This window comes from Cetorhinus maximus, chromosome 15, assembly GCF_964194155.1.
Source record: "Cetorhinus maximus chromosome 15, sCetMax3.hap1.1, whole genome shotgun sequence".
Classification (NCBI taxonomy): Eukaryota; Metazoa; Chordata; class Chondrichthyes; order Lamniformes; family Cetorhinidae; genus Cetorhinus; species Cetorhinus maximus.
The window spans coordinates 31,186,468-31,201,586 of NC_135893.1; the positions used below are offsets into that span (position 1 = coordinate 31,186,468).

At 44.0% G+C, this 15,119-nt stretch overlaps 1 protein-coding gene across 3 annotated transcripts in view; it reads left to right on the forward strand.

The window, feature by feature from the left end:
* Positions 1-15,119, forward strand: part of mtor (mechanistic target of rapamycin kinase) — a 352,436-nt gene that overhangs the window by 185,419 nt on the left and 151,898 nt on the right. For all 3 annotated transcript variants that reach the window (XM_078558210.1, XM_078558212.1, XM_078558211.1), the window contains one exon: positions 14,936-15,075. In XM_078558210.1, coding sequence (XP_078414336.1) covers positions 14,936-15,075 — 140 coding nt within the window. The remainder of the gene's footprint in view (positions 1-14,935; positions 15,076-15,119) is intronic.

Here is a 15,119-nt window from a genome sequence, read left to right on the forward strand (position 1 = left end):
AATCCCCAAATTAATCACTCCCAGGTAATCTTCCCCAAGGCAACAATAACCTATAGACTTAAACCGATACCAGGCAAAGTGCATTTCATCTTACAAATTCAAAACGAGGTTCTTTTCAATTTGGTTCCTTAGCAAAGTTGTAGGCTTACAGGCGGCATCCCTCTAACTTGCATACAAAACTCTTTTCTGTATATACCTAGCCTTTCTTTTGAATGTAAATTCTCATTGTAACTCCAGGCCCTTTAAACTCCACCTCTTCTAACAATAAAACCCCTTTCATAGTACCAATTTTATTAGTGATATAAGCATATTGCTTGGTGTCCCCTAGCTAGGTGCAAGATTTCACCCCCAGTCTTTAAATGGTTTATTCAACAAAATGCAAATGTACTCTTTACCTTAACTTCCTTACTGTTTAATATCTCAAAACTACTGTACATCAAAGCACCCAGACTAGCTGGCTTTAATCCAGTTAAGACACACACTCTCACCCACAGACACAGACCCCACTACAAGTCCAATTTAAAATAATTTCCAATAACATTATGTACATTAATATCTTCATGACATCCATCTTCTATTGGTATAGAGATGGGGAAACATGGTGGCCATCTGTTATTTTTAATAGAACAAAATTACTGTTGTTTTGCTGACCTGAAGAAATTAGAGCTGTATTTAACTCTTGTACAAATTCAGTTATTAAAATAACTACCTCATACAGGTGATTTAAATCAAAACTCACCATTCATAATAGTTCACTGTGGAGATATTTTATGTTGTGTGGCAAAGTTGTCACAACCTAAAATCAAATAATATGTGAAATGGGTTTATCATATGGTGTAAAAAAAAAACTGTTCCTCAGGCATCAGATGCCAGTGGAGCTGTAACATTCAATACCGAGATCAGAATCACCTTGACGAGCACAACCTTGCCCATCTATTGTATTTTACACAAGAAAGTCACACTAGATTGATCTGCAGTTAGGTCATTAAACTTCTTCACTCAGTGAATGGGGTAGACCAAATGTAAGATTATCATAGGGTTGCGTCAGATGGTTTTAGTACATATGTTCACTTGATGATTCTACAAAGTTTTAAAAAAAAACTCCTCATTCTTAAATTAAGCTAATGCAAGAGAAAAGGGTTACCTTAATACCATAATTCTGCAAGTCATCAGGCAGCATTTATTTAAAAAAAAGTTTCTGCTGGCAGATTAATAAATGAACGTGACTGTGACTGAAAGGTACTTTGGCCATGCTGTATTGTTGCATTGCCTCATATCACGCAATGGCACTTGTTAAAGTGCAATAGTTCTTGGAAAGATTTTAATACCCAAAGAGAAGCCACACGATCCCAGTGGGGTGTTTCTTTGAATTTTGTGTTATTGCCTAAACAACTAGTGGTCTTGAATGGCTGAATGGTCCATTCCTCATTTCTACCATCTCCTTATAGTAGTCACGCGCTATACATTGCTAAGTTACCAGTATTGTATTAATGTGAATCCCGCTGCCAGAGTGACCAATCTGCTTAGCAACTGTACTACCAAGTATACTGTAGAAGAATTATTAGGTTAAAGGGTTAACTCTAATAATAGCTGCTGAACATGTGCATAAGGAACATATGTCATAGTGATGTCACTCATTGAGAGAAGATGAGCAAGAAGCAATTTAGAGAGAGGCTGTAGCTATGTCCTAATGTTCTAGAACCTTGTAAATAGTTATGTAAATAAAGGTATATTGAATGAAAGAGCATTTGCCTCCAGATATAGTAAAAAACCAAGAAATCCCGAGACAAACCCATAATAACAGATGGCAGCAGCATTCCACCCACAAAGAAACAGTAGAAAAAGGCGGGAGAATCCTGAAAAGAAACCCAGGTGAAGGACTTTGAGGCCAGCCCAGCAACCACACCAGAGAGGCAAAACATGAGGACAGCCCAGATGAGCAATGTGAGAAAAAGGGACCTCGACCTAGGGTGAGAAATGGCTAATACTTTGCCTCTCCCAGAATTGTTCCAAAGCACACAGGGCCCCAGACAACTGAACAATGCTGAAATTGGAGAAGGTGTCTCACCCAGTACCACAATGCTTCAAGTCTTGCAAGTTAAAATAACAAAGACCAAGTTAGCACTTTGTTATATGCTGTTAGCATTGCAGACAACATGCTGGCCAGACGTGATGAGCAAAGAAACAGCCTCATACAAGGGTGTCATCAGAACCTTTGACTCATACTTGAGTCTCTTTAGAAATATTGTGATAGAGAGGACAAAATTTAATTGACGCCATCAAAAACCATTGAAGGAATTGACTCATTCATCAACGGAATTGTACCGTCTAGCTGACAATTGTGAGTACAGAACATTAAAATATGACCTGATCAAAGAGAGAGAATAGTCATAGGTGTTTTAGATAAAAACATCTCTAACTTTTTACAATCTTGAAGATTTAATTTTAAGTAAAGCTGTACAACTGGCCAGACAGGCTGAAGAGCAGAAGCAGAGTAAAGGCTGGATCGGCGTCATGGCAAGCGAGAGTGGAAAACATCATGAGAAGGCCCAGAATCAGTTTTGCGGTGTGGTAAAGCCAGTTTGCGATTGTACATTGCAGCCTTCAATGGCGGGTCGAGTTTCCCGCCATGACATATTGGGAACATTATTTCAACACATTTACATCTCATTATTAGGACTCCTCACCGGAATCATCCCCCAACGCTGGATCATCAGGGCACTTCGGCATGCAATTAGAATGACGTGTTTCACAACAGTATACGAGCGACGTGCACCTGGTGACCTACACTTTGCATGTGACTTCGAGGTTCGTTCGCCTACCTTACATCATGCAGCATTTGTGGTAACCAATGCAAGGCTTCACAGGCAGCATCAGATCACTTTCAGAGGGCGTCAGAGACAAGTCTGTATCTACCAGACCAACATTTAATAGGCTGCAAGGTTAGGGCTGAACTGGTGAAACAGGGGAGCTGGCCTCATGCATGGAAAGGGGCTGCAGGGCTAGGGCTATATTGGGGGATATGAGTGGGGAAGGTTGCACTTAGACCCCTGATTGGCGGGAGGAAGTGGGTGTTAGCATCCTCAGTGCCAGAATGGCGAGAGAGAATGTTACAGAATGACATAAGCCACTTTGGACCAGAGTGGGAGGAGCACTGAGTGAAGAAGCACTTCAGTTTACATTGTTACATCTTGCAAAGACTGCCCTTATCCCAGTCCAGGGAGGGGAAGGGCATGTCAGTCCAGTCTCAGTTGTGTCCAGCACATGCGCAGGGCATGGTCGTAACATCATGTGCCTCGATCCTTGGGGTTTCTGGCATCATACTGGGCCGCAGATGGCACACTCAGTCAGGGGAAGCATCTACAGCCTACAAATGGGGAAAAGGCATTGTGGGGGTATCCAAGGGTGTGGGGGGGAGGAATATATGTAACCGTTTAAATGGTCTCAAGGTGGGGAGGGGTGTGGTCCACATGGGGCGTAAGCACATCCACCTCAAAATGTTCGAGGGCTAATGAACAGATATCCACCACAATCATGTTGGGATCAAGAAATACAGGGGGAAGATTGATGCAAGACTAATCATGCAGAGTGGCATTAATCGATCACTTTGTTTTAACCCCTTGTTCACAGTATGGAAATTTCCCAGAGCGTTAACGAACTCCAAAGCAATTGGACAAGCTTCTGTAACTTGTTAGAATTGTGGCGCGAGATGGCTCACAGAATAGAAGTCTCAAGTAATAAACATTTACCCTCATGTTTATTCCAAGAGAGTAGTATTAGAGTGCAGTGAATGAGGAGCCCAGTGCCTGAGCTGAAGGCAGCACACCAAAGCGCCTGGACAAAGCAATGTCATAGCAGTCGGTCATGTAAAGGGCGAAGGCGGCAAGCACCCCGATATGCACCCCGCAATGGCCATCATTTCAGAAGCGAGTAGTTGTCGACACGGGAACGAAGCCTTTGAACCCACATTCACTGACAATTCATTTACAGCAAGATGGCCTTTAGAGACTAATGCTGACTCTTGTCTGATACTACAGAGAGGTTGCCTGGTTCGCCAAAGGGAGGAGCAAAACCCAAGGGCCAGCAGGGCCCCCTACAGACACAGAGGATGAGGCTCTCAGAAACGCCGTGTGTGGGTGGCTAAAAAGACTGAGGGTATACAGAACTCACATGTCTTACCTGCAGCTGAGTGAGAACCAGTGTCACCAACACCTCTGCGTATCCAGGGATCTGGTGATTCTTATTTGCCACATTCTTCAGGAAGTGACACCAAGGGGACTGGGAGGGCTTCCATTGCCAGTGGCTCTGAAAGTAATGACCGCACTCAACTACTACGCCAGTGGCTCCGTCCAGGGTTCCACTGGCGATCTCTGCAGATATCCCAGGCATCCATGCACAAATGCTTACATGAGGTCACAGACTCCTTTTTTGCCAAGGCTCACAATTACGTCTATTTCAACAGTGATCAGGAAGCGAGGGCACTGTGCTTGCTGAAATTTCTGGATTCCCACAGCTGCAGTGTGCCATCAACTGCACTAATGTGGCTATAAAATCTCCCTGGCAATAGGCACTCCAATACATAAACAGGAAAAGCTACCACTCGCTCAACGTACAGTCTGCGACCAGAAGAAACTGATCATGCCAGTTTGCCCCAGATACCCAGGAAGCATCCACAACTCATACATCTTGAGTAGACCTCAGGTCCCAGACATCTTCAAGGGATCACACAGGATCCAGAGTTGGCTCCTTGGTTGCAAAGGGCACCCGCAAAATGTTGTGGCTGATGACGCCCGTGCTGCAGAGAGAAGTACGATGAGGCTCATGCCACTAGCTGAATATTGGTGGAGCACACCGTAGGAATTTTAAAGATGTGATTCCAATGCTGGAACAGATCTGGCAGAGCACTGCAGTACACTTCTTAGAGGGTCTCATGGATCGCCATGGCTTACTACGTGCTACACAACCCAGTGCGGTAAAGTGGGGAGGACTTGCCTGATGTCGACATGGAGGAGCTACACATCTCCTCCGATGGGAGGACATCGAAGCGGATGAGGGCGTTTGAGTAAGAGGCAGCTGAGGCTGCAGGGTAAGAGGCCATAGCACGGGCCAGACAAGGCAGGCATGCATGTGAGGCCCTCATTGCCACCAGATTCCATGAGGAGGATGACGAGTTGTGGTGAGTACTCCCTTGGGTAAGTGCTCATCATCATGGGCTAACATGAACACCAGCGTTGCTATTCCTCTCATTTCAACCATGCACTTCAATATGAGAGGAATAGTTACGCACGAAGCGCACATTGTCCTGATCCTTTGAAAGATTATGAAGCCTCGAGAGCAAGTGTCCTTGCTGAGATGAGGAGGGAGTCCTAGCATCAGACGTCTGAAGGTGCTGCTTCCTCAAGCCTATCTCCAGCATCCCAGTCCCAGCAGCAGTCTACAATAGCCAGCAGCTATTCCACTATCTTCAATGGGCTCGAAGCTGAATGCCTTCATCACAAGCATGTGAATGAGGCTTCTTCCACAAGCGCACTTAACATTAAGGTCGCGGCATCACTGATGTTGAGAATGACCTGGAAAGGGCCGCACACTGTGGAGATATGGAAGCACACTACATAGATATGGGGCCCATGATAGTGACATCTAAGATAAGTGGGGGGATGGACCATGGTACCGCACCTGATTGACAGCAACACAGATCATCATAAAAAGGAGGCATACGCAAGAGGAATGTGAAATGGCTGCAATTCTATTCACATTTGTGATCATTATAAACATGTTGTGAACATCTGTGTCACCATTGTGCTCCTAAATCTTTTTAACTTTCCTAACCTTACTGCTATGTCTTGGTGCCGCCTCATCATCCAGAGCGGAGGTGGAGGCAGCCTGCTGACTGCTATGCCCTATTGTCTGTGATTACTTTGGTGGGCGTCCTCTGGAGGGCCCCAACCTGCTTTGGGTGTCGTTTTGTGGGGCAGGAACACCCTTCTCAACCTGTGGAGCTGGAGGTGATGGGTTCACAGGAAAAGGGGATTGGCCGGACAAGCCTGGAGTCATCTGGGTGGATGGCCCCAGGGTGTCCAGCTGATCCTCCCTCTGGGTGCATGAGGACCCCTGGCTGATTCCTTGAGAAGGGGCAGCTGGACTGATATCTAGGTGCCCCACCTCCCCTCTTGCATAGCCACTGATGGATGCTACTAATGGCTACAGCGATGGAGTACTGTTCCTGAAGCAGTGCAGGACTGATGTCCTGAACCAAGGTGACCACCACCCTACCAGTGCTGGCCTCGGTGCGTTGGCCTGCCGGCGATATCACCTCAGAATGAATGCAGACAGACTTCCAATTTTTGTTGCAATCTGAAGAATACAGCTGACAGGCCTTACAGATGTTGGCCTCCAGCAGACCCCCGAGTGCCGGCAACCTTTGATGTTCCTGCCTCTGCTTGCTGTGGACCAGATTGTGTGCTGTGCTCACCAGATCATGATTTCCGAGGCTGCTCTAGAACTAGGTCCCACTGAGGTTGTGCCTCTGAGATTCTGGTGAGTGTGGTTGAGCACTGCGATGGGTCTTCTATGGTGCTCTCCTCTGGTTCCTCATCTGAGGCGTCCTCGGGGCTGGAGCTGAGGCGCTGGCTTTTGGATGCCCTTGGGTGCTTTCCAGAGGTGCCTATGAAAGAAAGGAGGGATAATTAGTGCATGGCAGGTGAATCTAAAACAGGAGAATGCACTCAACAGTATGGTTGTCTGAGGGATGAGCTGGTGTAGGATCCTCACTTGGGTGTGCACTACCCACCTCGCCGTTGGCACAGACACAGTCCATGTCCTCTCCAGCCAGCTTGATGGCTCTATTCTCATAGAGAGTAAGGACCTGGATTTTGGCCACTCTACCCGTGCGAAAACCAGCCATTGTTGGCGGTGGCTAAAATGCCATTTTTCACACCTGCTGCCGCACTTAGTGCAATGAGGGAAAAATCCTGCCAGGAGCCTTTATACAGGATGTGAGGAAAATCCCGCAGGAACAGCCCAATGTGGCGGGAAGAAGGTTCACAGGCACAAAGTACCATGGGTATGGCAAGATAGACCATTTTAAAGCAGCCTGCTATTCCAGGAAAATATCTGTTTACAAGACAGAAGGAAAAATCTGTTAAAGGAACCACCATTCAAAAAATTCAAGACCCTGTCTACCAGGAAATCACCTTCCTAGGAGAAATGAAGGAAAATAAAAATCAGTATTGGGGTGCTAACATTGAAGTCAGTGGGCATCCTGCTGAATTCAAATCGGACACAGGAGCTGGAGTCTCAGTTTTATCTGACAAAGAGTTTCATAGCTGAATAAAATAACTCTGCAACCGTACTCTGTTCAACTCCAAGGTCCAGAAAGAATCAAGCTAAATGTTAAAGCCAACTTGATGCAACGCTAATGTACAAAGACAGGAAAATTTCTGAAACATACATTATTCAGGATAAAGGATGCCCTATGTTAAGCAGAAAAGCCTGCATAACTCTGAACCTGCTCATTAAAGTCAACAAATGAGGAAAAAATATAAGAACTAGGAGCAGGAGTAGGCAATTCAGCCCCTCGAGACTGCCCCGCCATTCAATGCGATCATGGCTGATCTAATTTCGGCCTCAACTCCAATTTCCCACCCTCTCCCCATAACTTTCAACTGTTACTAATTAAAAATCTGTCCATCTCCTCCTCAAATTTATTCAGCGTCCCGGCATCCACTGCACTCTGAGGTAGTGAATGCCACAGATTTATGACCCTTTGAGAAAAGTCGGCCATTCCGGGAAAATTCTTCCGACCAAAATGGATAACCTCACACTTATCCATGTTAAACTCCACCTGCCAAATTTTGGCCCATTCACCTAACCTGTCCATATCCATTTGTAAATTTCTTATTTCTTCACTTACTTTCCTACCTATTTTGGTGTCATCTGCAAATTTAGCTATAGTACCTTCTATCCCTGAATCCAAGTCATTAATATAGATTGTAAATAGTTGGGGTCCAAGGACCAAACCCTGTGGCATCCCACTAGTTACAGCTTGCCATCCAGAAAAAGACCCATTTATCCCAACTCTCTGCTTTCTGTTGGTTAGCCAATCCTCTATCCAAGCTAATATATTACCCCTAACTCCGTGCGATCTTACCTTATGTATTAATCTTTTGTGCGGCACCTTATCAAAGGCCTTCTGGAAGTCCAGATATACTACATCTACAGGATCCCCGTTATCCACTTTGCTTGTCACATCTTCAAAGAACTCTAGCAAATTAGTCAAACACGATTTACTCTTCATAAAACCATGCTGACTCTGATGGATTGTATTTTGACTTTCCAAATGCCCCATTGCTACTTCCTTAATGGATTCCAACAGTTTCCCAACGACAGACGTTAAAGTAACTGGTCTATAGTTTCCTACTTTCTGCCTCCATCCCCCCCCCCCCACCTTGAATAAGGGTGTTATATTAACATTTTTCCAATCCACTGGAACCTTTCCAGAATCCAGGGAATTTTGGAATATTATAGCCAATGCATCCACTATCTCCGCTGCCACGTCCTTTAAGACCCTGGGATGTAGGCCAGCAGGCCCTGAGGACTTGTCACCCTTTAACCCCAATAGTTTGCTCAGTACTTTTTCCCTAGTGATGGTGATTGTTCTAAGTTCCTCCTCTATACGCTCTGAACTACTTGTTACTATTGTACTAGTGTCCTCCACCGTGAAAACTGAGGCAAAATATTGATTAAGCGTCTCTGCCATTTCTGCATTACCCATTATTAACTCCCCCATCTCATTCTCCAAGGACCAATATTCACTTTAGCTACTCTCTTTCCTTTTATATACTTGTAGAAGCTTTTGCTATCAGCTTTTACATTTTGCGCTAGTGTTCTTTCATAATTTACCGTTGCTCTTTTTATTCATTTTTTTTTTAGTAACCCTTTGTTGGTCTTTAAAAGTTTCCCAATCTTCCAGCCTACCACTGACTTTTGCAATTTAGTATGCCTTAGTTCTTTGCCTTTTATGTTATCTTTAACTTCCTTGCTTAGCCATGGATGCTTTTCCCCACTCTTACCATCTTTCTTCCTCTTTGGAATATATTTTACTTGGGAGGAATTGAATATCTCCTTAAATATCTGCCACTCTTCATTAACTGTCCTACCTTGTAGTCTTCCTGCCCAGTCCACTCGGGCCAAACCCGCCCTCATCCCTATGTAGTTACCTTTGTTTAACTCCAGAACACTAGTGTGGGACTCAAGTTTCTCGCTCTCAAACTGAACTTGAAATTCTAGCATGCTATAATCACTCTTCTCTTGAGGATCCTTTACTATATCATTAATTAATCCCATCTCATTACACAAAACCAAATCCAGAATAGCCTGTTCCCGGGTTGGCTGCACAACATATTGCTCCAAGAAACACTCTATGAACTCTCCCTCGAGGCTACCCTTGCCAATTTGATTAGTCCAGTCTATATGCACTAATCCATAATCACCCATGATTATTGCCGTGCCTTTCTTACATACTCCCAGTATTTCCTGGTTTATACTGTGTCCTACTGCTGAACTACTGTTTGGGAACCTATAGATTACTCCCACCAGGGACTTCTTTCCCTTGCTATTTCTTATTTCTACTCAGACAGACTCTACGTCTTGCTCTCCAATGCCTATATCATTCCTCACTATAGCACTGATCTCTTCCTTTACTAACAAAGCTACACAACCTTCTTTTCCTTCCTGCCTATCCTTCCGAAACACTGAGTGCCCTTGGATATTCAACTTCCAAACCTGTTCTCTCTCTAACCACGTCTCAGTAGTTGCCACCAAATCATACCTATTTATCTCTATTTGTGCTGTTAACTCATTAGTTTTATTCCGAATGCAACGCGCATTCAGATACAAAGCCTTTAAGTTTGTCCTATTGTCAATTTTCTCTACTCTTATTTGATCCTTTGGCGGTTCACACACTCTGTCCCTTCCTTTCACTTTCCGGTAACAATCAGCCTCGTCACTAACCTGCACTCTTACCCTCTCCTTAAACTTTGATTTTTAATATTTCCATGCAACAGACATCACCCCCCCCCCCTCCCCCGCCCAACTATTTAGTTTAAAGCCCTATCTACAACCCTAGTTATGTGATTCGCCAGGACACTGGCCTCAGCATGATTCAAGTGGAGCCCGCCCGAACGGAATAGCTCCCTCTTTCCCCAGTACTGGTGCCAATGTCCCATGAATTCGAACCCATTTCTCCCACACCAATCTTTGAGCCACGCATTTACCTCTTTAATCTTATTGACCCTGTGCCAATTAGCTCGTGGCTCAGGTAGTAATCCGGAGATTATTACCTTTTTGGTTCTGCTTTTTAACTTAGCCCCTAGCTGCTCGTATTCCCTCAGCAGAACTGCTTTCCTCGTTCAACCCATTTCGTTGGTAACCACGTGGACCACGACAACTGGATCTTTCCCCTCCCACTCCAAGTTCCTCTGCAGCCCAGATGAGATATCCTTAACCCTGGCATCAGGTAGGCAACACAGCCTTCGGGACTCTTGATCCTGGCTACAGAGAACAGTATCTATTCCCCTAACTATACTATCCCCGATTACAACTACATTTCTCTTTTCTCCCCACACTTGAGTGGCTCTCTATACCACGGTGCTATGGTCGGTTTGCTTATCCTCCCTATAGTCCCTGCCCTCATCCACACAGGGAGCAAGAATCTTGAACCTGTTGGATAAGAGCAAGGGCTGAGGCTCCTGCCATACGATTTCCTGGATCCCTCTACCTGTCTCACTCATAGTCACACCCTCCTGTCCCTGACCACTGGCCGAATTTAAGGTAGTTAATCTAAGGGGTGTGACTGTCTCCTGAAACACAGCGCTCAGGTAACTCTCCCCCTCCCTGATGTGTCGCAGTGTCCAAAGCTCAGACTCCAGTTCATCAACTCTGACCCAGAGTTCCTCGAGCAACCAACATTTGTTACAGATGTGGTCATTAGGAACAACAATGGGGTCCACCAGCTCCCACATCATGCAGCTACAACACATCGCCTGGCCCTGCATCTCTATTTTATTTAATTAGTTTTTCAATTTGGTTTTAAATTTCCTACTGGTCTTTAGTTTATCAATCTGTAACATATTTCGCCTATTTACCTTTAATCTGAAAGCAAGTTAGAATAGAGATTCAAAATACACTTTTTTAAATCAACTGGGACTCGCTGACTCTGCTGAGTTGAAGCTGAAGTGTTAGGCCTCCGATCCTGGGCCCCAATAGTCACTTTTAATCTGAAATCAACTTAGAATAAGTAATTCAAACTTGCAGTTACTTACCAACCAATGAACTTACGGTTTTCCTGTGATGTCACTCTTTGTTTTTATGAGATGAAGTGGCACTTGTTCAACTGTGCTCCAGACAATTGGAGAGGCACTGTGAACTAGGGCCTAGGGCCCGGAGCCTCCGGCCTGGGGTCGAGGGCCTGGGGTCTCCGGTCTGGTCATGGAGGAAGTTGAGCCTTCACAACCTTAACTACTCCGTATTGCCAGCAACAGAGAAAAAGTTGCAAGAATTTTGAGTTTCAAAGACAAGAGGAAAAGTGCATCCAGATTCGTCCATGCTGCCTGGCAGGTGGCCACAGTACATTCCGAGCAACCCTGTCTTGAGACAATACTTTGATCAACGTCACCACATTAGTGTCGTGGATGACACGTTTATATGCGATGACCAGTTGGTGATACCACAGGTTCTCCACCTGGAAGTCCTCCAGAAGATTCACCAATGACATCTTGGTATTACGAAGTGTCGGACCAGGGCACAACAGTCTTTAAAGTGGCCAGGTATTTCATGCTCTATTGAAGAGATAGTCTTTAACTACATCACCTGCATCATTCACAGGCAGGAGCAGAAAGAGCCACTTCTGCCCTCTTCCTTCCCATCCAGGCCTTAGGAATGCATTCTAGGGTTTGCTTGAATTCAAAGGGAAAGTATTTCTCATAGTAATAGACTATTATTCCCACTGGATAGAGGTGCAAAAGCTCCACGATCTCACCGCTGAAGCAGTGACCACCTTCCTGAAGAGGATGTTTTCCACACAAGGCATTCCAGACATTATCATCTCTGACAATGGGCCACAATTCGCCAAGGATTTGTCCACATCAAGAGTTCGCTGAAGTACGGAGAGGCTGAGAGATCCGTACATGCTTTAAAAGACCTAATAAGGAAGAATAATGACGTTACGCTCATTCTGCTCAGTTAATGCTCTATACCATTGCAGCATGGTTTCGCCCCATGTGAGCTTCTGGTGGGCCACAGGCTTCCTTTCCTTCCCGCTATGTTGATACCAAATGTCACGGTAGAAGACCATGGTTGAGTAAGAAAAAGGGAAGAAACTTACAGAGCAAGTCAAGCCCGTACTTTTGACCAAAGATGCAGGGCTCTCATTCTTGAAAGGGGAGAGATGCTAGGATTAGGGACTAGCAGCAAGAAGCTACTGTAATAGATAGGCTACAACAACCAAGATAGTATCTGGCCCAGACACAATCAGGCATCATTCGAAGGAACAGAACTACCCTGATTTTAATTGACAGGAAACCATTGACAGGATAAGCAGCATTCCCTAATCTTAGGAGAAAGTCACACCTTCAGAACCACAAATAAGGAAAACCAGGTGTGACAACCCCCAGGAACTGACTTCAGAATGAATGGATTCCCAACTACCTCAGAAGGAACTCCGCACTCGTTCAGGAAGACTGGTGAAACCACTAAGGAAACCATCCCTTTAAAAACAGACTTTGAGGGAGGTGTGGGAGGATGTGTAAATGATAATATGGGGATAAAGACTCGAGCGAGGGGGGAATGCGGTGGGTGGGGGATGTAGAGTAAAGGATTATTCTAATAATAGCTACTGAGTATGTGCGTAAGAAGCTATATTATAGCAAGGTCACACTGAGAGGAGATGAGTGAGAAACACCTTCAAGAGGAGCTGTAGCTCTGTTCTGATGTTCTATAACCTTGTAAATAATGATGTAAATAAAGGCATTTTGAACAGAAGGCCATTATCTGCAGAAAGATCTATTCTAGAGTAAGAAACCAAGGAATCCTAAGACAAACCCACAGTAACAGAGTTCACATGCCCACATTCATCTCGATGTTAACTATTATCAGAATATGCTTTTTTTTATTGGTCTAATACACAAGTGCTACATTTTTATTGGTCTAATACACAAGGCTTCCATTGCACAGGTCTCATGCTACAAAAAGCAGCAGTTAAGTAAACTAGCTTAAACAAAAATAACAATAGCTGGAAAAACTCAGCAAGTCTGACAGCATCTGCGGAGAGGAATACAGTTAACGTTTCAAGTCCGTATGACTCTTCATCAGAATTATTTGGTTCAGTCAAGGATCAGGAATCCCACTTTTACTTGGCAAGAGCTGTGCTTCTGGAACTCTGTGCACTTCATTCTGGGAATACCCCAGTTCATGTAGTTGCACAAAATGCAATGAGTGGCTTAAGAGAAAACACATCTATAGTACCTTATAGTGTGTTTAAGGCATCCCAAAACACTTAACAGCCAAAGAATCGCATTTGAAGTACAATCATTGTTAGGTTGGCAAATGGTCACTATTGTGCCTCCAGAGAATGCATTGAGTAATTAAATATCCTCTTTTGAATTTGAAGGGAAATTTTAGACCTTATTAATGAGCCAAGTCTTTGAAACTCTTTCGAGTTACCAACAGTCACAGATTGCAACTTCTTTTGAGTACAATCACAGTTCTTGGTTTCCGGGAGTGGGACATGAACCCACAACCCTCTGATTCAAAGGCGAGGGTGCTATGAACTGAGCCACAGCTGACACCTCGCCAAGTCTTTGAACATGCATTACTTCGTTGGGTTTGATAACACATGACATCATTGCAGAATAGCTGCGAACAGCTCATGACGAGAACAAAAATACCTGAAAAAACTCAGCAGGTCTGGCAGCATCTGTGGAGAGGAGCACAGTTAACATTTCGAGTCCGCATGACTCTTCAATAGAACAGAGTCAGTTCATGACTCCTGTGCTGGGAAAGACAATATGTACAGCCCATATACTCTCAGTTGGAGGCACTTCAGATAAACTATTTTTGTATAAACAATCAGGAAGATGTTTAAAAACATTCAAATGTTTTTAGAGATTGCAGTTTATGAAATGGGAATTCTGACGCAGTTTTCTTTCATCCTCTTGTGCTGGAAAGAGAGAGGCTTGTTTTAGACATCCTGTAAACAGAACATGATTGATATGTGATGGGCAATCAAGGTTAACTGAATACCAGGACCACTGGCTGATGTTTAGACTTTCAACTGTGATTCTTTTTAAATAAAATGTTAACTGCTATAAGTTCCATGTACCTAATGGTTTCATTCTTTATGATCTGTGGAAACTGCAGCAGAATACAGTAATATTTTTGTAAAAGTGAAAATTCAACTCCTAAAATATATTTGCAAGCACCCTAGTTAAAGTTGTTTATTACCATTTGTAACTCCTAGATAAACTTCATGTCTGTGTGGGGAGTTAGAGGCTTAATTGACACACGTGTTGCTTGTTTGTCTAGAGGTTTTAGTGAACTGTTAACAGCATACAACAAAGTTTCTTGGCACTCTGATAGCCAAACAAATTTGTGCCTGAGAGAGTGCAATCCTTGAATTATGCACAAGTCTGATATCCGAATTTAACTCATGATTTAATCGAAGAATAAGTTTTATGGTCGTTGAAATTCAAGAATCAAATCCATCCTGAATGAGGCTTGTACTCTTTAAAAGTGTGTTTTCGCCTTCTCAAGGAATGCCAAAGTTGCAATGCATGATGGATAATATTTACAAGCAAATGTCTTTGAGGACAACCATCTGCAGCAATATACAGTATGCTATACTTTATTTAAACTCTAAATTTTGGGACATGTTTTATAGGAGATCCAAGCTACATGGTATGAAAAGCTTCACGAATGGGAAGATGCTTTGGTTGCATATGACAAGAAGATGGACATGAACAAGGATGATCCAGAGCTCGTCCTTGGACGAATGCGCTGTTTGGAGGCACTTGGCGAATGGTGAGTTTCGATTTAAGAATTCTTAAGAACAAGGAGCTAAATGG